General features: G+C 49.0%; 3 protein-coding genes across 3 annotated transcripts; 1 reads left to right on the plus strand and 2 right to left on the minus strand.

Annotated features, from left to right (window-relative positions):
• Positions 1 to 3466: 3466 nt before the first annotated feature.
• PtA15_15A298 (uncharacterized protein) lies at positions 3467 to 4056 on the minus strand (the record flags this gene model as incomplete). The annotated part of the gene is made up of 3 exons (XM_053163489.1): positions 3467 to 3678; positions 3739 to 3850; positions 3922 to 4056. The coding sequence occupies 3 exons, from the start codon at positions 4054 to 4056 to the stop codon at positions 3467 to 3469; spliced, it is 459 nt and encodes a 152-aa protein (XP_053027460.1).
• Positions 4057 to 5129: 1073 nt separating this feature from the next.
• Positions 5130 to 6828, plus strand: PtA15_15A299 (uncharacterized protein; the record flags this gene model as incomplete). Its single annotated transcript, XM_053163490.1, has 10 exons — positions 5130 to 5191; positions 5259 to 5271; positions 5341 to 5400; positions 5619 to 5686; positions 5763 to 5854; positions 5929 to 6009; positions 6097 to 6152; positions 6245 to 6297; positions 6358 to 6552; positions 6633 to 6828. The coding sequence occupies 10 exons, from the start codon at positions 5130 to 5132 to the stop codon at positions 6826 to 6828; spliced, it is 876 nt and encodes a 291-aa protein (XP_053027461.1).
• Positions 6829 to 7793: 965 nt separating this feature from the next.
• Positions 7794 to 26024, minus strand: PtA15_15A300 (uncharacterized protein; the record flags this gene model as incomplete). The annotated part of the gene is made up of 11 exons (XM_053163493.1): positions 7794 to 7844; positions 8352 to 10007; positions 10068 to 10840; positions 10901 to 11020; positions 11097 to 11424; positions 11490 to 11597; positions 25185 to 25262; positions 25363 to 25420; positions 25507 to 25559; positions 25646 to 25757; positions 25888 to 26024. 11 exons carry the CDS (start codon positions 26022 to 26024, stop codon positions 7794 to 7796), a joined length of 3474 nt encoding a protein of 1157 aa, XP_053027462.1.
• Between the last annotated feature and the right edge of the window lie 423 nt (positions 26025 to 26447).

Below are 26447 nucleotides of genomic sequence, written 5' to 3' on the forward strand. Positions count from 1 at the left end.
TTTTTTTTTTTCTTTTTTTTTTGCTGCAATGTCATGCATCCTGAGGGAAGTAGAAAAATCAAAATGAGGCCTGTCCTGATTGGGTGTTATTTTTCTTTTTTTGAGTTTTCTCAGATGTGTCGAACTGTGGTGAATGTTGAATGAGTCCCCTTGAATCTTTTGAACTGACTTACTTGTGATCCATACTTCAAATAAGAAGAAAGCAAAGTTTGATTTTCTCAAACTTATGGGTCTTTGTCAAGTTCCCCCAGGCTGTTCTGTAAAATCATGAAATGGTTTTACAATGTCCTATATAGTGTTTAGGGTGGTGCCAAAGCTTTTCCACCAGACCTCTGGCTACAAAAAATTAATAGGAACCTGTACATACCTGGTAAAATTGCTTTGTTGAAAGGTTTTCCTCCACGGAAAAGTGGGAGAAATACTATGGAAAAATTTTCAAGTTTGAATTTGAGCTGGGTGGCCTCTTGCTGTGATGGGGTTTGCAGCGGCGAAGCCGCCTTGACCTCTAGTTGTTTCTATTACATATGGTTCAAACTTATGATGGAGTGTAGTGAGACTCTGGGAGGTCTGATTTCGCCCTGGTACTATGGTTTGACTTTGGCTTGCATTGGCTGAGGGTCCCACTGTCACACAAACTTATAATGCGTGTGGGCTTGTGTGACAACTTGTGTCACACAAACGTACGCCCCCACGTTTGCGTGACACATTGTCCATCACAAAACAATATTGCACCACACTGAGTGCCCCTGCAGAACCAGGGGATTCAGAGAATCCTTGACAAATTTTACTTTATTTTCATACATCTGTACATAAATCTCTTTGAGGAGATCTTCTGAAGTCATTCACAAACCCTGTGTAATCTGGGGCCCCCCTGGACTTGTCCCAGAATTTAAACTCCCTGGGGAAGAAATTTAGCAGCTGAAGAATATTTTACACAAATTTACACATGCATGGTGGTGTGTCACATTTTTTATCACCAAGCTGAGTGCGCATGCAGCACCACAGGCTTATGTGGACCATTCACAAATTGTATGTAATTTTCAGCAATATGTATAAATATAATCTTAGGGAGATTTTATGAAGTCAGGTCCAACTCCTAGTTAATGTGAGGTTTTTTCCCATGGAATTTTCCCTGAGCTTCAGCTATGTTTTGAAAAAATTCAGCAACTGAAGAATGTGTCACACAAATGTGCATGTGCATGTTTTTGTGACACTAACATACATAAAGATTTTTGGAATTTATGATAAACACATGAGAAATCCAATATATCATTCCTGTGAAAAACCCCTTTTTTCTGCAAAGTATCTGATATTGCTTTGCAAGGCATTTTGAAATGTGTTCTAAAATAGTTCCAATAATACATAGAGTCAAGTTTGGGCTGGTTTTCAATCAAATTCAACCCTTTTTCAGCATTCCTTCAGCTCAATTGAGCATCATCTCAACATGAATTCATCATGACTTGAGCGTGTTTTGAGGTTAATGTTCCAGGATATATCTAACAGGGCTCTAAAAAAATATTGTGTGATGGCACTTGCACGCAAGTGCCAAGCAAACTCCCATGGCCCTTAGTCTTTAACCAGTGCCTCCGCCCCAGCTCCACCCGCTTTGGCTTTTCTGGCTCACCTGCTGGCGCGCCGCTGCTATCAGTCCACAATTTTGGTCCGCCGCAGTCCAGTCCTGCCTATCTGCTCCAGTCCGGGTCCCCAATCCAAATTCCGTGTTCTCCCAAACCGTGCATTCTGTCCACACGCAACTTTCTGTAAACTTTCTTACTGTGCTTTTCTGACATCATCCTCAGTGCTTATGTCACCAAAATGCACTCTGCACTCAGCCGCTTTGTGCATTCCCGCCCGTGCTATTGCTGAGTTGAAATTCTTCCACGCCTGCCCATATAAATCACCACAATGTTGGGGAGCAGTCCTCCCAACATAAACTGCATTTGGTAGTTGGAAGTCAAATTTTAGTTAGTCAATTAATCAAGACCCTACCATTATTGGCAACGTAACTACCCATCATTGCCGGGGGGGATGGATATGAAGGAGTTTGAAGTGGGAGAAAATAAGCTAAGGAGCTTCTGATTTCAATGGTGCAAAAGTAAAAGTGAGCATCAGAAGTCTGGAGGGGGATATTGGGTAAAATGTGGCCAAGTCAGGTCTCCCCTGCCATTTGGCTCAAGTCTTTAGAGCCAGAAAAGCCATATTAGGTGCAATTGCCTCCTTTGGAATCAGAGTTCACTATGCTCCCCAAGGAGGGTCTACTTATGTTAATTTTAATCTACATATCATGATTGATGAAGAGATCATGTGGTTCCATCTTCATTCTTGATGCCAGCACTACTCAGCTTATCACTAAAGTAAGGGGCTTCCTGTCAGTTCTGCAGCCCCAGTTCTGCAGGGGCCGCCCGGCTGTAGAACTGATGGGATGTCTACCAGTGTCATAGGCAGGCCTGCAGGAAGCAGTCCAGGAGTCACTTTTCTTGCCACTTGGTGCTGTTTTTATTTTTAGTTTTAAGTGCTGATTGATTAAACATTGCACACTATGGTGATATTAAAGGTGTTCAAAGTTGGTTTGCATAGTTTTACGCATGCATAAATCATAAAATCATAAAAATAAATTTGCAGGTGATATAAATGTCTGATTATGTAATACAAAATTTCCTCACCAAAATATTTTTATAATTTTATGATTTACTAGAGGCCAAGGCGGCTGCGCCGCTGCAATTTGAAGGAGTTAAATTTTCTGTCTTTGTAGCTCTGTACAAGATAAATTCACATAAAATCCATCTCATTTTTCTACTATGCAGCATCTCAGATAAATAATTAGGTTTTCATAGGTACAAAACCAAATTTCAAAATGACACACTTGTCTTGGCTACTGAATTCCACAGCTGTTAAATGTATAATTTTTTTTCAAAATTGTGTGGAGCTCAGCAGCCCGGCAGGGCCGCAGAGGCACTTACTGTACATGACAACCAGTAACAGCTGCAAAGAAAAGAAGAACAGCATGGTGTGTCTGAGTTTGGTTCTGGTTAAAACAAAAAGAGGTGGTGGGAAAGGTATTCCAAATTGCAGAGATGTATACAAAAAGTGGTGGATGATGTTGAGGAATGGAGCATTTTGGGGGTGATGATTCTCCCTGACTTTCAGGTCATGGTTTTCAAGGAGGACCAACTTGTATGTGAACTGACTGCCTAGATGGGAAATGGCCAAGGCCCAATCAAGCAGAGAATTCAACACCTTGAGGGGACAGAATAGAAATCCATACTGAGCCCCCATCTGCAGGGGACTCTGTAGTACCATCCTTTGTCAGGGAACAGTTCATAAAAAAAATGTTCTGATCAATGGAAGGGCCAGATGGCATAAGATTTTCTAGGGAGTACTCTAGTAAAGAAGGGCTACCCAGGCAAAAATAGAAAGAACAAAATTGTCTTCACATGACATGGTACATGATGTGGAGCCCAACCAATCAGGAAATTTTCCAGGGAGGAGAGAATGAGTGGAAGAGGCTCTGTTTCTTCTGGAAGACCAACTGTTCAAGGGATGGGACGAGAAAAGGCATGATGTCTTGCATGACCGGGCGAAAGTTCTGGGTGATGATGCTATTGAAGCTGAAAGACAAAGAATCAGTGGTTTGCTGGAAGAACTTCTGGAACAATGAGGTGAGATTCAAGAAGACTGCTGGAAAAAAACATACAGGTCAGCGTGAGTCTAAAGAAGTCAATTATGATGCGCACTCACAAGCAGAAATTTGGGTAAAAGGGCTTTTGCCAAAGGTGGTTTGCAACAAGCTCTTGAAGTTAGTGAACTGGATCATAGTGCTTGAAGCAACGCTGCTAGAATGGCCCGGGTTCTACAAGAGAAAAGAGAGGATAAACAGGTTGCTCTTGTGAAAACAGAAAATTTTGTTGGAAAGCTACTTACGTTGAAGCAAATACCACATCCGTTGGCTTCGTTCAAGGTGGCCTGGAAAGAAGCAGTGAGTTTCTGAACTCTTTGGTATGCAATATCTTGGGTGAGATGCCCGCTTGCAAGTTGGGATTGGAGGCCGCCAATCATCCTGTTGAGGCTTTGGAAGCTGGAGCGGATAGAGGACAAGCTGGAACTTTGCTGGCTTGTTGAGAAGCTGCATCTGCCGGCCCCGAATCAACGGTGTATCCGCTGCGCTACGCTAAAAAAAGCGGCCTTTTAGCGTAGCGCAGCGGTTGACCGCTACGTGACCAGACCAAAAAGCGATAGCGCAGCGAGAACACCGCTGCGCTACTCGCTACGCGCAGCGATTGTCCGCTACCCTCCCAGGGCCATTAGCGAAAGCGCAGCGAAAGCGAAAATTCGCTACGCTACCCGCTAAATTAGCGGATAGCGGAACAGTTTTGTGTTCTAAACATGTTTTTACATACATTAAACCCTTTTTCCTTTTTTTTTCTTGGATCCCACATGGCATAGAGAAAAGCGGCGCTGACCGCTACGTGATTGCTTCTTTAGCGCGCTATTTTTTGAATGTTTTTCCGGGAAAATCAAAAAGCGCGTAGCGCGTAGCGCAGCGACCCGAAAAATCGCTGCGCTAACCGCTTTGCTGCGCTATATGCAGCGCAGCGGATACACCGTTGCCCGAATCCACCCATGGTACCAGCAGTGGAGCTGTTGGTGTTCAATTGTTGATTGAAGATTTTGCTGCTCAATTGTTGTATGGTGGGCAGGAGGGCATGGTCCCTTGAATGACTGGTCCAAAGTTCTAGGGGATAAGGTTAGTGGAGATGAACAACAAAAATGGTGGCGCTTTAATTTCTGGAACAACAAGGTGATCATTGGTGGACTTGTGTTGAGTTAGGTTGAGTTTGACTCCCAGGAGGCCTGTTCAAGTCAGGGATCCTCCGCATTTGGTGCCGAGGTGACACTTTTTTGTCACAAGTCCGAAACTCGAAGATTTTATTCAATTCAAACATCCGCCCGTGTTAAGCTTACATAAACATACCATACACTAACACTACATTACCATTCCCGCAAACATCCCATTCCCAAGCAAGCTCCCCGCAACTCGACTCGATTGGAAACCTCACCAACCAACCAGTCCCGGTTTTCATCGACGATTCCACTCGACCTGACGATTATTCACCCCTCCATCGGACAGCATGCCACCCAAAAAGAATGACAAGGCCGGCGGCTCGACCTCCAAAATTGTGGCCGACAAAACGTGAGAATCAGTTTCTTTCAGCCGGCATTCTTCACCCGCTTACTCTGCATTTCGTCTTCTGCCTCAGGTTCGGCATGAAGGTTAGTGGCGGATGTGACCGCGTCGACGACCGCTTTCGTCCAGCTGACTGATCCATCGCCAACCAATAGAACAAGAAGGGTGCCAAAGGCCAAGCAGCAGTCGCTCTGGCGAAACAACAAGCCGCGCAAGTCGGCAAAAATAAGGAAGCTATGTCGAAGGATAAGGCAAGAATGGACAAGGAAAGGGAGAAAGAACAGGAGCGGAAGAGGAGGGAAGAATTAAACGAGATCTTCAAACCTGTTCAAGTTGCCCAAAAGGTCGGCCAGCTTCATCTCGAAAGTATCAACGAAACATCAATGCGACTGATAACTGACTAGCTGAAGAGCTTTTCCTCAACCGAAATCAGGTTCCTTTCGGCACTGATCCCAAGACGATCTTATGCCAATATTTCAAGACGGGAACATGCGAAAAAGGGTAAGCAGACAGTAATAAACAGTTGTTTTTGAGCCTATCAGCCATTGATCGCCCCTCAACACCTCGTACAATATAGGAACAAGTGTAAATTTAGCCATGATCTCAACGTCGACCGAAAGACAACGAAGAAAGATCTATATACCGACGGGCGAGATACCAAAGAAACAGGTAAATAACACCATGGTCGTGCGGATCTTAAACCGTTTCGACAACGCTACTTACCTGCTTTTTTGGCATGGTAGATACCATGGACACATGGGACGATGCCAAACTCCAAAGCGTCGTCATTTCCAAGCACGGAAACCCCAAAACGACCACAGACAGTCAGCAGCTCAGATTCCGCACTCTCATTCGCTGCTCAGTCATCTAGTTTCTTTCGGAGCTCTCTGACATCGGTTTGTCCTTCCCAGTTGTATGCAAAAACTTCATCGAAGCCATCGAATCAGGGAAATACGGGTGGTTTTGGGTGAGTGAAATTCAGGATGGGGAGGGGGGGGGGGAGCGAATGAGCTAAGGAAGGTTGGACCAGTTTCAGACTGACTGAATCATGCCGGATAGGAATGCCCATCAGGCGGGTTGAACTGTAAATACCGGCATGCGCTGCCGCCGGGGTTTGTGCTCAAGGCGCAGAAGAAGAAGGACGCGGAGGAGGCGAAGAAGAACGAGCTCAGTCTGGAGGACTTCCTGGAGCGGGAGCGGCATCAGCTCGGCAAGACGCTCACCCCGGTCACCAAGGACTCGTTCGCCAAGTGGAAGGCCGAGCGTCTGTCGAAGAAACAAGTCGAAGAAGAGGGCAAACGGAAGTTGAAAGAGCAGCAGGCTGCCGCCGGAAGGATGAACGGCATGAGTGGAAGAGACCTGTTCACGTGCGCCCGCTCTTTTTCTCTCGTTCTCTTGCTAATCGTCCAACGAGGAAAACTGATCGATTGGCGGGATCACCCAACAGCTTCGACACGACGGGCGTGTATGGAGACGATGCCTACTCAGACGACGAAGGGCCCGACGAGACAGGCGAAGAAGACTGGGATCTGAACAAGTACCGCCAAGAGACTGAGGCTGAGCGCACAAGATTAGAGGAGGAGCGGATCGCCAAATTGGGCGGGATCGGGGTCGGAGTGGGCAGTCTGAGTCTGGGCGAATAATAAAAAAAGTCACCAATAGAGACACTGCTGCTTCCCTCCCTGTTGATCTTACCTGGCCACCTACACCGAGCGCCAAATCCTTCCTCCTTGCTATATCGATCAAGTCGTATTCCCTTCTGTTTAGCAATACAAGATTGGCCAGTTTTGTACCCCGCATGCCCAAGCAAGATGTGTCCCCAGAGCTCGGGTTTGTTTGCCTCAATATACCCCTCCCTCATACCGAGTCTGCTCCAACTGCTCCACCCATCTGGACGGTGCTTCCTGGATAATATGCAGCAAAGAGGGCTGGGGAGCTCCAGGCGTCGTCCGCCACGATGGTGGATTGTTGAAAAATTCGGGAATCATGACGCCCATCATCTGCTTTGCACGCACTGACAGGGCCAAGCATTGATACATAGAGAGTGGGGTAACTGTGTGGCTCCAAGTGTTGCTGGCCCAGCACGCCACAACTGGACCTGCAAAAGGCACCGCACACCTTGCCTGAATGGCCGATCAACTTCGCACAGCACAGGCAGAAAGACGCTTCGCAGGGAATTCCACTACACACACACGCGCATTACATAACTCCAAAAGACATACAAAAGCGGGGCCATACACTCACAACTCTCCGATAAACATCCCAGCTCATTTCTAGCACTCGATCAAGTGGGGGGGTACAAAAGGAAGCGCAGAGAAACAGACTCTATTTTTTGCTTGGGGGGTTTTCCTCTATCGTGACTAAGTACATATACGCAAGTATTTAGGTCAGGGCAACTCTAGAACAATAAACAGGGAGCCCTCTCTGGGGTTCCTGAGCAGAAAGGGAAAACAACAACAACAACGGTACAAAAAAGGGAGGGGGTTCTAGCCCGACGAAGAAAAGGGGGTGTGGAGGAGGGAGAAGTAGAGGAAGACAATACAACAGCAAGAGTGGGGGTTTAGTGAAGAAAGAAAGGGCAGAAAGCAAGAGGGGATAAGGGGGGAGGTCAAGAGCCTTCGCTTCTGGAGCAGCCGCGTTTCCTGCGCTTGACCTCGATCTGGAGCGTGTTATCGCCCTCCTCATCGTCGTCGTCGTCGTCGTCGTCCGGGTCCAGATGCGCGTCGCGGCGAGGCTGGCCGAGGCCGGCGGGGCCATCGATCTCGGGCAGCAGCCGCTGCTGGTGATGGTGGTGGTCGAGGATGAGAAGGGGAGTGATGGAGGGGTGTGGGGGGACAGAGGGGAGCGGCTCGGTGGTGGTGCTGGTGGAGGTGGAGGTGGTGGAGGTGGAGGTGGTGGAGGTGGAGGGACAGGGGTCGAATTGGGGCTGGGACATGTCGCGGGAGATAGAGGAGGAAGAGGTGGACGACGAGGAGGAGGAAGATTCGTCTTGTTTCGGCTTCCACCCACCTTGTGGTTGCTGTTGCTGTTGTTCCTGTTGATGTTGATGTTGGTGGTGATGGTGGTGATGGTGGTGGTGTTGATAATGGTGACGGCCACGAGGAGGAGGAGGATGGTGATCGTCGTCGTCGTCAGAGGAATGGTATTCGGTGTGGGAGAGCTCGACGGAGGCGGGTCTGAACGTGAGCCGGGGCTGGATCCAGGGCGAGGATGAGGAAGAGGGGCCGGGCGGGGCGAGCAACAAGTCGTGGCGAACAGAAGTGGGCTTCGGGTTCGGAGAGGGGGAGGGGTCGGAGTCCAGGGCGAGGCCCTCGAGGTCGCGCGCAGCTTCGTGGACTGCCGGCGTCGTCTGGGGGCCCTCTTTCTGCGAAACCATCATCTGCTCCAGCCAGTCGTGTGCCCCGTCTCGCCCGCGCGTTTTGAGTCCATTCTCGTCGGTGGCTGGGAAGGTCCATTGGGTGCCGTCGTGGAACATCAGCGGCTTTCCGAGGCTCTCCGAGCCGACCTCTTCCTCCTCCTCATCATCCTCATCCTCATCCTCCCCCTCTTGACCGTCACCGACTGCTTCCGGGAGCCGGGAGTGGTCGGGGGAGATAGACGGTTCGGGGTCGGAGGAGAAGACTTCAGAGGGCGGACGATGGGCTCTGAGGTGGTCGAAGAACTCTTTGGAGCCCGTTGCGGGCAGACGCGAGCAGGGGTCGGCAGAAGGATCGCGGGCTTGGATGGGCGTCCGGTCGAGGTCGTCGGATGTGGACAGGTCGGTAAGGTGGCTGTTGCGACGATGGGGCGAGCGAGTGAAGCGGCGTCTGACCCGGAAGAGCGCGTCCCTGAACCAAGTGGGCGGAGGGGCAAGCCGGGCCTGAAATTCAGCCTCGCTGGTGCAGGCGGGCGAGGCCGTGCGGGGCGGGATCAGCGAGGTGCGCGAGAGTGAGGTGAGTGCGTGGAGAGGTGCGGGGGAGCTGGGCAGCGAGCGCCGATGGTTGTTCTTGTCCACCGGGAACGAGATCGGGTCGAGTAACATGTGCGGATGGTTGGCATGGATGGAGGAGCGGTGGAGCTGGTTGACTAGCAGGCAGGTGCTTGGGGAGGAGCTGCGGGGGACTGAACGCGTGGAGGAATGGCTCGGGCCATCGTTGGCCTGGGAGGGCGAGCCGGAGCGGGAAGATACCGAGGAGAGACACGAGTGGGAAGGACCGACCCTGACTGGGGTTTGAGGCCGGCTGGTTGTTCCCGTTCGGCGGTGGGAGGTAGAATAGACTGGACTTCCGGGCTGTGGAGGAAGGCCGGTGTGCCGAGAGGATGTGGATTGGAGGATGGTCGGCTTGGGGGTGATGGCCGAGCTCCATCCTGAACAGACGCCAAAACCGCGCTTGATGGATGCACTCGTGCTCAATGGATATGAAAGAGGCGTGATCGGTGGAGTCTCGGGTCTAGGGTGGCTACTAGGGGGCAGATGGGTTGTGTCGATTGAGATCTTTTGGCGGACGTGAGAGGTGGATGACAAGGGAGAGTGGCGGGGGTTGATGACTGGGAAAGTGGCTTCGACTTGGGGACTTGGTGAGCCGCTGGCGCCGCTACTCACACTCTTTGATCTGATCCTTGAGATCTTGTTGGTTGGTCTCTGTAGGCCTAACTTGATGGCCGCTTTTCGGAGGCTCTGCTTGACGCCAAACAGCGGTTTGTGGGTCGTCAGACTAGCTCGGGGCCGTGAAAAGTTGGCGACTTCTTCCGTCGTCACGTAGACTGCATCACCCCCTACAGGAGCGGTTTCGTGAACCCAATGTTGAGTGTTGTCGAGGTTGTTGAGGACCCAGGGATGAACCTTGAATGGCAAAGATTGTTAAATATGGCGAGATACTTGAAGATGTAGATGAGAACTTACCTTGACATCTTCAAGTTTGATCCGTTTGCGTGGATCTTTTTCCAATAGTTTGCCCAACAGGTCGATCAGTTCCCTCGAGTCCCTCTGTACGGGCCCGTCGAGCGAGCGATTAGCGGGATCGAATTCAAGTGATTGTCGTTCGATGCCCATCGTCTCGGGCACCAAGATAGGTTCGTTCCAAATGACGTTAAACAGTTCGTACTCATTCGGTGCATTGAACGGGGTTCGTCCGAACAGTAAGCAGTATAGGGTGACGCCGAGTGCCCATATGTCGATGGCCTTCCCGACAGCAGGCCGTTCGCCTTTAGCAAAGGTCTTGATGGGCAGTGGGAGTGAGATGAGACGGGCTGAGCAGGCCAATGGGATGTTGTGCTTGGGTGGGGTATTTGGGGAATCGGATGTGCTGGTGCTGGCGGGTTTGTTCAGGGTGGAGCTTCTGCGCTGGGTGAAGTAGTCGACTGCGGTCGCTTCGGGTGGAGTGATGCCCGGGGTGGCCTCGACGGGGCAGCAGAGTTCGGGAGCCATGAAGGCCGGACTGCCTTCGGTCTTGCGTAAGGCTTTATCGTCTGTTGAGTTGATCGTCCGCGGAGACTCGTCGGCGGGCCCATCACTTGGGACTATGCTGGCCGGCAGATTGCAGTTGGATGCCGAGCGCTTGAGGACGCCGGAGATGTGAGAGACCCCGAAATCGGATATCTTGACTGTCTCTCGGTCGGCAGTCCATAGCAGATTAGCAGGCTTGATGTCACGGTGGATGATGCCTTGGTAGTGTACTATCCGGAACCAAGGATTGATTAGCTGGCGAACAAGAGACGGTCAAGAGAGATGCATACAGTACTCGAGTCCAAGCAGAACTTGTCTGAACGTGTTCCGTGCCTGCTCGACGGACATCAGGGGAGTGTGGGTGAGGGGGTCTTGCCATAGGACTTGGCCACCCTCCATGAATTCCAAGACTGTTCGTGCGTGTGTTTTTTTTTTAGGTCAGTAGTTAGCCTAGCAGCCGGAGTGAGTGAGTGAGATTGACTGAACTCATAAAGACTTTCTTGCTCTTGGCATCGTCGATGACCTCCTTCAGCTGGACGATATGTTTGTGCCTGAGACGTTTCATGATTGCGATCTCCTTCTTGAGTTTGTCGTCGACATCCTTGAGGAGGGGTACCCGACCGACGGCTGTTGATGGATGGGGAGAGAGGAACCCGGCGTGATCGCCAGCGGCCAGGACTGGAGCACTATCGGAAAGGTATCCGAGTGCGGATTGGGTGGCGGCGGCTTCCCTCTGCTGCTGCTGTTGTCGTTGCATCTGTGATCGTCTGAGTGATTTCGGTCCCTTGGGCTCTCTCCGAACGACCTTGATAGCCTGTGTGTGAGAGTGGTATGGATTCAGCAATCTAAAGCTGAGGCAGCAGCTAGAGGAATGCTGACCACGGTCTCGTAGTCTTCCTCGGTCCATGTAGATGTCCTTGCGGGGCCCTCGCCATCCTGGAGTTGGAGGTTTGGTGATGATGATTCGGTGGGGATCGGTGTGAGTTCCTGGGAGTGGTTGAGGATGGATGGATGGTGATGCTGGGGAGGCGAGGTTCGGATGAGCTTGTCCATGTTTTTGCCGATGTAGACGATTCCATGGACGCCCTATAAATGGATGGATGCGTATGTATGTGTGTGTGTGTGTGTGTGTGTGTGTGGTGAGTGCTTGGTTCTTTTTTTTTTTTTTTAAAAGTCGAGAGGAGGATGGAGAGAAGGGTTTACCCGACCGAGTTCGTTTCCCTTCATGTATTGGTTGATGATCAGCCGGCCTGTTCGGGAGTCCCTGGTCTTGAGCAGCTTTGTGGTATGCCTGACGACCTCTGATGGGCTGGCCAGTTCGTTCCAGTGGGGGAGGGACTGGGATGAGTTCTTGGGGGAGAGGGGGCTGCTGAGACTGTTTGATGAGCTCTGAGAGGTGTCGAAGTGGGACTGCTGGTCGAGGCTGAGATGGTGGTGGGGTGCTGAGGAGCTCTCCCGGGAGGCTGAGGAGGTGGTGACGGAGAGACAGTGGAGCATTCCGAGCTGCTGTGGTTCTGGTCTGGATCGGAGGTGGTGCTGCTGTTCATGGGCTATCCGGCTTGCTGGATGGTGGCTGAGGAGCATTTGTGGTTCTGTGATGTTTGATGTTGATGTTGATGTTGATGTTGTTGTTGTTGTTGCTGTTGATGTTGGTTTGGGTTGTGTTTGCCAGGAGATTGGGTTCATTTAACTCGAGCGTGTTTCATCTCCAGATCAGCAGCCACCCACACAACCATCACCACACCCACCCGCGCCAGCTGCCGATCCAGACCCAGAACATGATCCAGAGCCTGTGTATCCCAAGCAGGCGCTTGGGTTGCCTGGCTGCAGCCTCGCTAGAGCCACCATCAGCAACTGGTTTTAGTATGGCCGCTCAGAAAGGGCTTAGTCCGAGTATAGTGTAGAAGCAGACTGTTTGGCCGCCGTTACAATGCCCTCATCGCGAGGGCATCAATCATCAAGGCTTGACACCTTTTTGGACCCGTTGTTGTGTTGTCTTTTTTGAGCGGACCACCCCCGGCCTCCCCCGGCAGATCTATAAGTGGAAGAAGCCTTGGCATGAATTTTATCTCACCGATAGCTTTTCTCTTTTCTTCTTCTTTTTCTCTATGTATGTTCTTGAAATCTACAGTCCCTGCAGAACCAGATCTGCAGTCAATGGGACAGCATGTCCCCGCAAAAATTAAAGCTTTCTGGCTGCAGATCTGGTTCTGCAGGGGGCTGCAGATTGAAGGCAAGTCCTCCACTGGCTAGTTACAATACTCCAGGATGCAGATTTGTACTGGGTTCCTTTGTAACTAACCACACTAGTGGCCTTCAAATTTTGAATCACAATTCAAACACCATAGAAAGCAAACCTTGAAACAGGTTTGAGTGAGTAACACCACTGGAAGCTTCCTCAGAGTTCTCAAGTATCCCACATCTCAACTGGTTGGCAGTTGGGGAATTTCTGATTGCAGAGCCACACTTGTAACTTATAAATTACATACAAACACCAAAAACACAAAACCATCAGTATCTTGCTACAAACACAACAATATTGCTACCCTCACTCAAAAATGGAAGACTTCCTGTAGGATCTACGCCCCCCGTACAGACTAAAATTTCACAGATATAAACCTTACTGGCTGGTGAAAAGTGATTGAGATCAAGTTCTCACCAGCCAGTAAGGTTTAACCTGGCCTGACAGATCTGGCTTTTTAGCCCACGGGAAGTCATCCAATCACATTCTTTCCTTGTCATCAAACAAACACATCTCAAATCAACCACTCCTATTGTTGGAATTTCATCTCTGACATCCGCGCACGCGTGCATCAATTGGTATACCCGAGTCAACCCAGGTGTCCATGTCTCTACTTGAACTTGCCTCTGCCAATTCCCGTCTTCTCCCTTCCTGAAACAACCTACTCCGCCAACCAATTCTTCTCAAAACATCAACCATGCACGTTTCAACTCATTGTTTCAATTCAGAACCACAACTTGGCCGCTCAGTCTTCAAGCTTATAAGCAGTCTCTGATCACCAGTTTCTTGGTTCCTCAGCAGACTCCTTGACCTCGAACCAGCTTTGCTCCTCCAACAACCTTCCACCATTCCTTTCTTCACGCTCCCCATACAAATTTGTGTCTTCCCATCCTTGCTTCTTTATCTTCTATTGCCCACATCAATCATTGTTCAATCTCATTGCTTCCAACCTGAAATCAAATTGTCCTTCAGCTCAACAGCTCTCATTCTGGTAGCGCCTACCCAATCTCTTGAATTCATTAATTGGTTATTTCCAATTTGGTGAGAAACAACAACTCCTCAAGACTTCATCAACAACCCAACCTAACCTTTCCCTGTTTATTCCCCACAGTGTCTACTATTACTCCTTGTTTGATCTGATCTACCTTAGTCTGTCTGTGCTTGTTCCTTCAAAAACTCACTCACATTGTGGTATGCTCATCTTCATCTCAAATGTCATTCAAACGGTCTTGTTCTTGTCCTTACAAATTCCAACATCTATTGTTGTTTTAGTCTTGGTTCTAGTTTCAATAATTAAACCTGTTTTCTCTCACCTATCACTTGGTTGAAGCTTTCAAAGTTTATCTTGGTTGGTCTAAGTGTCCTATAGTTCCTCTCAAACATCAAGAAGAAGGGTTTCACAGTGCACAACCAGATTTGAGGCTCTCACTGGGCCCATATAGGTTTGAAACAAAAAAACCCCTGTGGGCATGGAATAATGGCTCCTTGAACAAGGAAAGAGAAACAACGAAAATTGCTTCAAAATTCCAAACATCTGGGGAACAAGAAACTCAAGAGATTATTTTCACAGATTGTTATTACATCAAGTGAGTCCAGACCAACAAAAGACATTTTAAATTTTGTTGGGTGGTATGAAATAGATTGAATGCCAGGGCTTTTGTTAGGATATTTCCTCCAAGAAAAAGGCTACTTCCTCTTAGGAGCAAGAGGGGGGGCGGTTTGAATCAGTAGCCTTCCATTTTTACCCGCAACTCCCTTAGCCTTGGCAACAGTCCCAGCCTGTTGGAGTGATTGGAACAAATCTCAATATCAGTCACCGGAAAAATCCAAAACAATATCAGGCTAGTTTAATTACCTGGCCCTTGCAAGTTTTAACTACACTGGTGAATAGCTGAAGAAGTGAAGTCTTTGTGCTATTAGGATTAAAGAATGGTGGTTAATATGTTACAGCACCAAGTACTAGGAAAGGTTATATTTTAAACTAAAGAGCTCACTCAGTGATAGCTGATCCATCAGTTGAAATGATTTTTGCCTAATTGGAAGTGATGTGCATATTGAAGAAAGTTTCAGATAATATCACACAGATATGGCTCAATGTTGAGAAAAATCAAGAAACTGGAAGTTTCATTCCATGAAGTTTAGGTCTTGTCTATTTACATTTACGCTTCTAGGCGGCAAGAGGAGAGATAAGAAATCTTCTTTACCTGGAAGCAGGTAGAGGGCCGCTGCTTGTTTTGGTGCGTGCTGTGGTTTGACTTTTGTTCTGCGGTTTTGCAGTCCGTCTTCTACAGTTCGGGCCGCGAGTCTTTGCTCTTGTTGGCCTAGCTGAGGCACGATGATTGAAACGTGTTGACGGGTTTATCTGTAGTTCAGATTCGTCAACGTCAATCTTTTGTATCGCTATTGTCCTAGCTTAAGATGGATTGGGCTGCTCACCTCCTTCGGTTCCTTTTTGGTACGAGGCGGTGGCTGCTCCGATCTTGCTTCCGGGCGTTTTGCCTGTTGAAGCGGGGACTAGCAGTTATCTAACAAAGCAATCTATTTCAGTTGCTCCAATTTTTTCAGATTTACAGTCTCGACCAGCTCTACTTGACTACCTCGAAGAACAACTGAAAGCAGGATGAGATAGCTCTAACCGGCGGCCTGATAAGGACCACGGCAACGTATCAAAAATCTTGAAGGCTCTAACTTGACCTTGTGGCAGCGAAAAATACACATGAATCTTCGTCTTCGTTACCTTGAATCACTCCTGGAAGGATCTACGTCGGAAAATCCTGATCCCTCCACCATGACGAAAGCTCTTGATCAAACCTGCAGCAAACTGAGACCGACGCCGGAAAATCCTGATCCCTCAACCAGGAAGAAAGCTCTTCGAACCTGTAGCATACTAATCTTACTTGGTTGTGGAATCGTTGGACGTCGCACCAGAAACTTGACGGTACTAACTAAGGGTAACACGGCACATTGACCGAAGTAAAAGCTACCTTTGAATCCATCGGTCATCTGTAGGAAGCCGCTCCACATCCAGAATACAAACGCTGGACCTTGCATGCTGAGCTCAGACCAGCAAAACGACCTCAAGTCTCTTACCGCACAATGGGGTTAGAAAATGAAAGCTCGGAGGGCAATACGGCACGACCACCATTTACGTACAACTTGGTGGCTGGTGTAGCAAGCATGCTGCAGATAAACTTCGATTCAGAAGCAAACAATCAAATGCTCTATTTCCTGCAATAATTTGAAGAAACGACTCCGGTTCAAATCAGCATCACCATTGGAAGCGGGGCAGCGGAACTTACCATAGTAACGCAACAAACACTGATCTTTTCTTTGAATCCGGACAAGCATCTACAACAAGAACGGAAATATTGAAGTCAAAACGGACGTGAAAGGCCTTCTTAAGGTTGATGTTTTGAATGATCTACTCGGCATCGTTGGCATAACCCATTGGTTGAACCAGGCTCCCCAGTTTCGACACCACCGATCCTCTACCACTCAGCAAGGAAGATGATGCAAACGGTGATCTCCAAGTGGAGAGTGAAGATGAAGAAAGGCAAATTTCGGACATCGCTCAGGATCTTCGATTGCGGAGTTCGTAAGCCAACGATGAAAGGCAGTCTCCATCTGTAGATCAAAAAGCAGCAATTCTGAGTCGTGGCAAACAATATACTCGGACCACAGCGCCGCCGTCGTACAATATCAGCAGCTCAACGGATAGTGGAAACCTCGCTCCGGGAAAGAGGACCCATTATGCCTTGCTGGTCAAGATTGAAGCTGACCTCACAGTCGCTCAGGAAAGCTATGAACAGTTAAGACCAGACTCAGTGGAAAGAAGCTGAAGCAAAAGAAATCAGCAACATGACGATGCACAGAGTTTGAATTTTTCGCCTCTGGCGAGACTCTGATGAGCCAATGCCGGCCACGTGGGCGTACAGAAGGAAGCTTGGGGCTTTAGACAAACCCACAAGAAAAACTTCGACATCACCTACGCTTCAACCGTCTAAGTGGCGCCACTGCGGCTCCTGATCTCCTTCGCCGTCTATAATGGTCTTCTTATCCACCAGCTCGCTCACAGAGCGTTTTCAAGGACAGATTGCAAATCAACCAGACCCAGCTCATCGAGCAGAAGCGGGTCAAACTCGGACTTGAGAAAGAAAATCCCGCCTCCTGTCCGCTGAACTCTTGTGCACCGCAGAAGAAAGTCACTTTGCATGAAATCCAAGTGTTTGAGACACTAGATGCTTATTCACGTTGTCGCAATATCCTGAACATCCGGGTACCAATGTATATCAAGCGGCGGCACAAGTTTTGGATACTTGTCAGGTACTTGACACGGCGGATTGACGATCTTGAAAATGAAGACGACGGGAATGATATTGTAGTCGGCTCCGAAGTTGGCAGAGAAAGAACTTAATCACCGGTGAAATTTTGGTTGCTGAACCTCTTGTTTCTGCTCCCGAGAAAACTCAAGTCAACGATCAAACGGCGGCTCAAGTCTTTCGATACTTGTCAGATACTCGGCACGGCGGATTGACAATCTTGAAAATTAAGACGACGGGAATAATATTGTCGTTGATGGCGTTCTGGCCGATACTATTGAGTCACATACCGGCGCGGCCTCCGGAGCTGTCCTTGCTGCGGACTTAGTGAGAGCGCAAACCTAATCATGATGTATATAGTTCAACTTTATTCCACCACGTTGTACTCTATTTGTCATTCCCATTTGCAACTACTCACTCCGCACATCTCCTCCCGGCTGTCCGCAGGTATGCGTCCTCACTTCTTTCTCTCATCTCCCCTTCTAGTGTCTCATTCTCACCTGTTGTGTCCCCAGGTGTGCTTCCACCATCAGTCGTCGTGTCCTTGTTCGTGTAGCTCACGGCACTTCCCGTGTCATCTCAGGTTGGTATTATATTGTCATGTTTTCATTCATTGGTCATTCCCATTTGCAACTACTCACTCCGCACATCTCCTCCCGGCTGTCCGCAGGTGTGCTTCCACCATCAGTCGTCGTGTCCTTGTTCGTGTAGCTCACGGCACTTCCCGTGTCATCTCAGGTGTGCTTCCACCATCAGTCGTCGTGTCCTTGTTCGTGTAGCTCACGGCACTTCCCGTGTCATCTCAGTGCTTGCCTTCCTCGCCCTTTAGATACCAACGTTAACCTTGATGGAGAGGAGCTGAGGGCTCCAAAGTTGGGAGAGAAAGAACCTAATCGCCGGCGACATTTTGGCTGCTGAACTCCTCGTTTGATGGCGTTCTGGCCGATAACAACGTTAACCTTGATGGAGAGGAGCTGAGGGCTCCGAAGTTGGGAGAGAAAGAACCTAATCGCCGGCGAAATTTTGGCTGCTGAACCTCTCGTTTCTGCTCCTGAGAAAACTCAAGACCTTGATCAAAATATCCACCCTGCTTTTAGACAAGAACCGGCGGACACCATCAAACAAAACGATGATAATTCTAGCATGGGTCCCAGGATTGTTGATCGACCCAGCAGCATGATCACTCTTGTTTTATCTGCTGCTAATATGGGAAATCCATCACGGACGGGAAGCTTCTCAGTCGATGGATGATGGCGTGAAAACGACTCGGAAGTCTTGTAAACAGCCAACGGCGTCTTTTGTCGACATCCAAAGCGGAATGCAAAGCTTTGTCAGATTCGGGGCGCAACCTGGACCAGTCCGGCGCCACTCATCTGGCAATTAGCAAAACATCACAGGACAGCATCCGGACAAAATACACGGATACTCAATTGCATTTCGGTATGAAGCTTATCCATCATCTAACCAAACTTGGCGTCTTTTGTCGACATCCAAAGCGGAATGCAAAGCTTTGTCAGATTCGGGGCGCAACCTGGACTAGTCCGGCTCCACTCATCTGGCAATTAGCAAAACATCGCAGGACAGCATACGGACAAAATACACGGATACTCAATTGCATTTGGGTATGAAGCTTATCCATCATCTAACCAAACTTCGCTACATCAAAACCACAGCAAACGCGGCCGACCTCCTGACCAAGGCAATAGGACGATCGGTTATCAGGTTCAGATCAGGGTACTCCAAACTTCAGAGGCTGCTTCTAATCTCGCGACTAGAAGCATGCGAGGCTGTAGGAATACAGACCAATGACACCAGCAGGAACCATTATGGACACTGCTTGGTTAGACTCAGCTGCGTTGAAAGGCAAGCCCTTCCGCGGTCCCCAGAACCCAGACCCAGTCGCGTTGAATGGCGAAGCCCTTCCGCGGTCCCCAGAACCCAGACCCAGCCGTGTTGAATGGTAAGCCCTTCCGCGGTCCCCAGAACCCAGACCCAGCCATGTTGAATGGTAAGCCCTTCCGCGGTCCCAGAACCAAAACCTAACCCAGAGCATAGCTGAGAAAGTATCGCTTCTACGTATGCAGAAGCGAGAACTAAAACAGTCAATGCCAAGGAAGAAGGAAGACTAGAACCAGAACCAAGACAACCTCCTAAAGGAAATCAAAGACAGCTCAACAAGCAATCACACAGCGACGTTATCGTACGCACAGGACAAATTGAGGAGATTAAGCTGATCAAGCTAATTACTCGTAAGTCCCAGAACAGAGACATAAGTAGGGAAGAACAGACACAAGATTGAAGGAGCTAACAAGCTCCACAATAGTTGACAGACAACAAGCTGAAGTAGCATTGGCCATATAGGCAACTGCTCAATACTACAAGATTCCACAGTCCTATCACTTAAGCTAGAACATCTTGTTCTGCTTTCAGGTAAATTTAGCCTACAAGTTTTAATCTCTTTACTTGTATCTAGTTAGTTTCTCTCAGCATCTAACAAAGCAATCTATTTCAGTTGCTCCAATTTTTTCAGCTTTATCCTTGTCAGTTATCCGGTAGGGAACTCAAGTACTCACCAGAGGTGTCTCTCGAGATCCTTTCCAGTAACGACGGTCGGCAGAGGTTATCTGTTTTTTCGACCTTGCTGCTCGTGTGATTGGTACCTGCTTTCATCAATTCGATGCTATCAGTTTTCCCGGTCTCATGAGCAGCTTGGACTGCGGAGGGAGGTTTGCTTTGCTTGCCTTGCTCCGCAGCTGAGATGGGTCGCGCCATCCTTCTCACTTTGTGAGTCGAGGGTCGGTCTCCCTGGTCTGCATTCTTACAGCCGTCCGTGCTTCGTGGCGCAAGATGCGAAGCAAGCCGAGAGGCTTGGACTACGCCGATTTGATCCAGTGCCCTTCTGATGATTAGGCGACCGGTGGGCTTTGTCAAGAAATATGCCGCATTGTTGGCGGTTTTGACATACAGAAGCTTGATGAGCCCGTTGAGAATGAGCTCTCGCACGAAGTGTAGTCGGATGGACATGTGTTTGGTGCGGAATGAGTTTTGAGAGGTTTCGCTCTTGGCCAGGTCGATGGCGCCTCTGTTGTCCATGTGCACCTTGATTCCGCTGAGTCCGGGAAAAATCAAAGTTTCATCTGCAAGACTCGCTGTCCACGCTAGGTCCCTCCCGAGGTCGGAAAAGGCTTTGTATTCTGCCTCCGTTGTCGAGAGAGAGACCGTGGTTTGCTTGGTCGATTTCCAGTTGATCAGGTGTCCTCCGGCCAGCACCACGTATCCGGTGGTGGAACGTCTTGTATCAGGGCAATTGCCCCAGTCCGAATCAACGAAGGCTCTGACTCCGCTTGGCTTCTTGGTCCAGTAGGTGAGTCCAACTTCTCGAGTTCCGCTGAGATATCGGAAAACCTGCACCGCTGCTTGGTAGTGCTTGATTCCAGGAGCTTCCAGATATTGCGATAGGGTGCTGACGGCGTAGGCGATGTCAGGCCTCGTCCAGATGCTCAGGTAGTTCAGTGAACCCACCAGCGCGCAATAGTTCACGCCCATTTTGCTGAATTCGGCAATTTCCGCTCTGCTAGCTTTCCTGAGATACTCTCTGGGGTTGAGTGGGCACAACGCCGGATGTAAGTTAGAAAGGCCAAACTCTTGCAGTTTGCGGTTGATGTACTGAGTTTGGTTAATTTGGATCCCGGTTTTGAGCCGATCGATGTTCATCCCCAGCAAGAATTCGGCGTCACCCATTTACTTGATGTCAAATTCCCTTTTCATTTCCTCCTTAAACACGGTTGGGTCATTGCTGATGATGACCAAGTCATCCACATGCGCGAATATCCAGGTGGCCGGCTTACCAGGTGCTGGTGTGCGCCAGAATACGCATGGGTCCGACAGTGCCGCTTGGAAGCCAATGAGCTTGAGATAGTTTGACAGCCTCTTGTACCAAACAAGGGGGGCTTGGCGCAGGCCGTAGATTGCCTTCTTCAACTGGAGAACCGAGTTTGGCGGGCAGTCGAGGCCTGGTGGAGGCGTTAGCGTCACCTTATCCTCCAGGGGGCACGTGAGAAACGCAGACCGAACGTCTAGCTGATGGATCTTCAGTCCGTGATTAACGGCAAAGGACAACAAAAATCGAAGGGATGATGGTTTTCCGGTTGGCGCGTACTTCGCCTCGAAGTTCAAGCCGTGAGTCTGCTTGAATCCCTGCGCGCAGATTCGCGCCTTGAACTCCACCACTTGGTTTTCGGAGCCCAGCTTTTTTCTGTAAGCCCATGTTGAGGGAATCGGATCGTCGCTTTCAATTCTAGCTTGGACTATCCACACGTCGTGCTTCTGCATGTTGTTGATCTCCTTGAGTTCAGCCTCCTTCCATTGCTGGCTTTCCGGGCATGACATCGCCTGCCTGTGATTCTTCGGTTCGATCGACAGAGTGACGGTATAGGCCTGTTTCCTTTCACGCTTTCCGGTTACAATGTTGCGCTGATTGATGTCGCCTCTGATGATCTGCGACAAAGGGTCTGCCTCCCAGGGTTGGTCATCAGTGCCGTCGGTGCTGAGAGGAGTCGCTTCTTTGAGGTTCTGAAGAATTTGGTGGATTTCCGCCTGTTCTTCTCTTTCCTCAGCAGCTTCATCCTCCGGGTTTTGCTCCGCCGGAATTTCTTCATCTTCAAAGGGCAGTTCTTGGTCCGCGTTGAACACCGGCAGTCGATTGGCCCCAACGGGAATTCGACCACGATGTAGTGCTTTGCAGTCGGGGAAGGTGGTTTCGTCAAAATGCACGTGCTTCGCCATTATAACCTGTTTATCTTCAAGTCGAAAAATTTTGTACAAAGAATAGTCATTCTCGTAACCTAACAAAATTCCTTCCCATGATAGCGGGCCCAGCTTCGTTTCCCGATTCGGTTTTGGTTTGACGACCCATACCCTGCAGCCAAAGGGCCGAAAGAAATTCATGTTCGGGCTGACCTTGAAGAGCAGTTCAATAGGCGATTTCTTGCTCTTCGACAGAGAGGGCAGGCAGTTAGTCGTCGCCGTTGCGGTTTTGATTGCCTCGCCCCACCATTCTGGGGCCATGTTTGCGTGCATCATCATGCATCGCGTCATGTCCAGGACCGTCCTGTTCGCCCGTTCGGCTATTCCGTTGTTCTGCGGGGTGTAGGGAGGCGCTACATTGTGTTGTACTCCAGCTTCTTTCAGGAGTTCTCCCAGCAACCGGTTGCAGAACTCGCCGCCGCCATCGGTAATGAGCTTCTTGACAGCGTTGCCGGTTTGTCGCTCGAACAAGGTTTTGAAGTCTGCAATTGCCGCCGCCACCTGAGTCTTGTCTTTCAGGATCGTCGTGTGTATGTACCCCCTGTGTTGGTCTACCAGGGTTAAGAAGTACCTTGCCCCTCCATTTGTTGGTGGAGTAATCGGGCCCACGAGATCGCCGTGTATCACCTCCATTGCCGACGTCGTTGCTTTGAAGTGACCAGTGCAGGGCTGCCTTGTTATCTTGCCTTGCATGCAAGCGTTGCAGGCGTGGGTTATTGTGAGATCAAGTTGCTCCGGCACTGCTGTTGCTATTTGCTTGGAGCTGGCGTGTCCGAGTCTTGCGTGCCATTTCGAGAAGTCAGATTGATGCTTCTTTTCCGCAAGCAAGCCGACAGTTAGGTTGGCAGGATTGATGACTCCCTTGATTTCCAGCAAGTCATTGCTGACATCAACAGCAAACGGTTTGCCGTCGTCGATGCGGACCGCATAGCCACCTTGGTCCTGATGAACTAGCGCGCGCCGTCTCATTAGCTGAACGAAGGACACCAGGTTGCGTGTCAGCTTCGGGACGTAAAGGGCATCGTGTAACGTCAGAGAGCCGCCATGCTCCAGGAGCAAGGTCGCCGTTCCTCTTGCAGTGGCAATCAGTTCGCCTGGCCCGCTTCCTGTCACTATTCCGATATGCACCGGTTCGGTTTCGCTGAAGTAAGCCAGTGAGTTCAGCATGTGATCACTGGCTCCGGAGTCAAGAATTGTTGTTTGCGAGTGTCGACCTGTTGTCGCGTTGAGGTGGTAACTAAACGACGGTCTGATGTCGTTGGTTGGTTCTCTGTCGACTCTCGGGTCCATGGCAGTGTGCAGTGATGTAGCCGCTTCTCTTGCCTTTTTCTCATCCTTGCGCTTCTTTTTGAGGATGCCGGGGTGGAGAGTCCAGCATTCTTCAGGCGGATGTGTAGCCGCCGGATTATGGCCGCCAATGCATCGAGGTGGATTGTATGGCTTCTTGCGTTTTGTTCCCGCGCTTCTAGCGGCAGGAGCGTTGGTAGCTAGGGCTGTCGTTGCTGGAGATGCTTCAGGCTGTTTCTCCTTGGATGTTTTTTCGAATCGACCAATCTCGCGAAGTTTGACCAGGAGCATTTTGGGCTTTCCGAGTGCATTCAGATCACCAAACAGATTTTGCATCAACATGGGTCGCTTCTTTGTGATCCTGCTGATGACGCTGCAGCATATTACAAAGTCGGGTACCACCATCCCGAGGGAGTCGAATTTGGCGAGGCAGTCTTCTATTCCCTTGATATATTTGGCCATGTCGTCGTGGTATTGGGTGTCTTCCCAGCGAGCCCACACCTCGTATCCGGCTAGAATGGAGTCAGATGCGTAAACGGATTTGAACATTGCCCATAAGGCGTAGGGATTCGCAGCGTTATCCTTCTTGACTATAGTGTTGAAGACACCGTCCGTTAGGTTGGTGCAGAGGATGTTCGCTGTTTTTATCATTTTCCGTCTCATCTTGGCTGATGGGTCAGGGAGAGGAGGCTTGTCGATGAATCGCAAGAGATTGTGCTCGTCGAGTGCCATTCGGACCTTCCTTTCCCATATTTCAAAGTTATCGCCATTGAAGCGCGGAACCTTCATTGAGGATTTTCCGTCATCGCTGGAGCTACTTGAGTCACCATCGGGATCGGCCATTTTCTTCTTCCTGCTTCCGATTTCCTGGGATTTTTCGAGGCCTGAGCGTCGAGACTGTAAATCTGAGAAAAATCAAGAAACTGGAAGTTTCATTCCATGAAGTTTAGGTCTTGTCTATTTACATTTACGCTTCTAGGCGGCAAGAGGAGAGATAAGAAATCTTCTTTACCTGGAAGCAGGTAGAGGGCCGCTGCTTGTTTTGGTGCGTGCTGTGGTTTGACTTTTGTTCTGCGGTTTTGCAGTCCGTCTTCTACAGTTCGGGCCGCAAGTCTTTGCTCTTGTTGGCCTAGCTGAGGCACGATGATTGAAACGTGTTGACGGGTTTATCTGTAGTTCAGATTCGTCAACGTCAATCTTTTGTATCGCTATTGTCCTAGCTTAAGATGGATTGGGCTGCTCACCTCCTTTGGTTCCTTTTTGGTACGAGGCGGTGGCTGCTCCGATCTTGCTTCCGGGCGTTTTGCCTGTTGAAGCGGGGACTAGCAGTTAGCTTTATCCTTGTCAGTTATCCGGTAGGGAACTCAAGTACTCACCAGAGGTGTCTCTCGAGATCCTTTCCAGTAACGACGGTCGGCAGAGGTTATCTGTTTTTTCGACCTTGCTGCTCGTGTGATCGGTACCTGCTTTCATCAATTCGATGCTATCAGTTTTCCCGGTCTCATGAGCAGCTTGGACTGCGGAGGGAGGTTTGCTTTGCTTGCCTTGCTCCGCAGCTGAGATGGGTCGCGCCATCCTTCTCACTTTGTGAGTCAAGGGTTGGTCTCCCTGGTCTGCATTCTTACAAATGTTTCACAAACAGGTTTTACTTGCCTGACAACTGTTTGAAGTTTGTAAAATTTTGTCACTTGCTTGTCCAGTAAATTGAGATATCAGTTTATTGTCCTTATCAACATTAATTGAATTGAAGGCACTACCGGTAAATTAGCAAAAATACCATGTCAGATAGCTCCAAGTCCAATCATCTTACTGTATTTATATTGCAGTAAAAAATACATACTTCAGGCAATCTTGATCTAGTAATCCTTGTTGAATACTGCTGCATGATACTTGGAGTGGTGGAAAATTATCATCAAGAACCTTTTCAACTGGATTGGTTTTAGGTTGCTTGATCTGAAAAGTAACCCGTGCATCCTCTAGGGCATTGATACTTCCAGCCTAAAAAACAAGCTCAGAGTGAAATTAGAAAAGGAAAGTGCATTGGCTCATGAATCACCAAGCTATATATTTAGCAGAAAAAAAAGCAAACAAAACTTACAAGACCTTTACATTGAGTTACAATTGCTTTGATGGCATTTTCAAAATTTACCTGGGTTCTAATGATATCAAACAAATTGGTTGTATAAACAGTTTGTTGACTGGTTACCCGGAATCATACTCATAGAAATTTTGCTTGACTCACATCAATGGAGGTTTACCACCAACCGGGACGCTTCTTAACCTATCATAAACTACCTGATGACAGAAGTAGATTCATCAGCTTCCAAACAAGGAAACCATTTAGAATTTCATTGGAATTTGCGCTCTAAACGAGGCCTTACCACACAGCTTCCAGAAACCCTTTCAATGTGAGTTTCAATCTCTTGAATTACAGGTGGCGCAGCAGGCTGAGAGGACGGACTTCTGCCCTGGTAGATAACCTGTTTAAGTGCCCTAATTGAAACAAAAATTGAGATTAAGATAGTGCACAAATTAGTCAAAGAACTTCTGAGCCAGCCCCTGGATGTTGAAATCCATAGCTTCATAAGTAAGGCCGATGCAAAATTGGATATAGCAAGCTTACTGAGTGCAATCGTTTCCAGCGATTCTGGGGGCTTTTGTATCAGTGCTGCATTGTACACCGGTCTGGCCAGCTACAAGGAAGCCTGGAGCAGGTATCAGGCTGAGTACTGCAATGCAGACAGATTGGTAGCGTAGCATATCTTTCTTTTGATGGAGTGTCGAAGTTCGATGTCAATGAAGTAACGACCGGAGTTCAGTATTCTTTACCGGACTACAAGTTTGTAAATATTGGTTTCTATCGCCTGCAGACACAAATGCGTTAAGGACAAGAGGTGAGTTTTTGGCAGGCTGATCAGATGAGTTAGTACCGCTATGTCTCGCTATGTAGTACCTCCATTTCATGTATTGATGCTCTGTTAAGTCGCCACATCCACATCCTGTCCGACGCCGGTGATGGCTCGGCACCAGGGGATGACACCCGAGCCGGTTGCACCAGGTCCGAATCCATTGGTTTCTATCACAACACGTTCCAATTCCTCACAACAGCCATCCATGAAACATCAGTTCTGAAAAGGGGAGCAGAAACTACATCGGTGCTATCTTGCAGGGCATTGATTAGTC

This window comes from Puccinia triticina, chromosome 15A, assembly GCF_026914185.1.
Source record: "Puccinia triticina chromosome 15A, complete sequence".
Lineage (NCBI taxonomy): Eukaryota > Fungi > Basidiomycota > Pucciniomycetes > Pucciniales > Pucciniaceae > Puccinia > Puccinia triticina.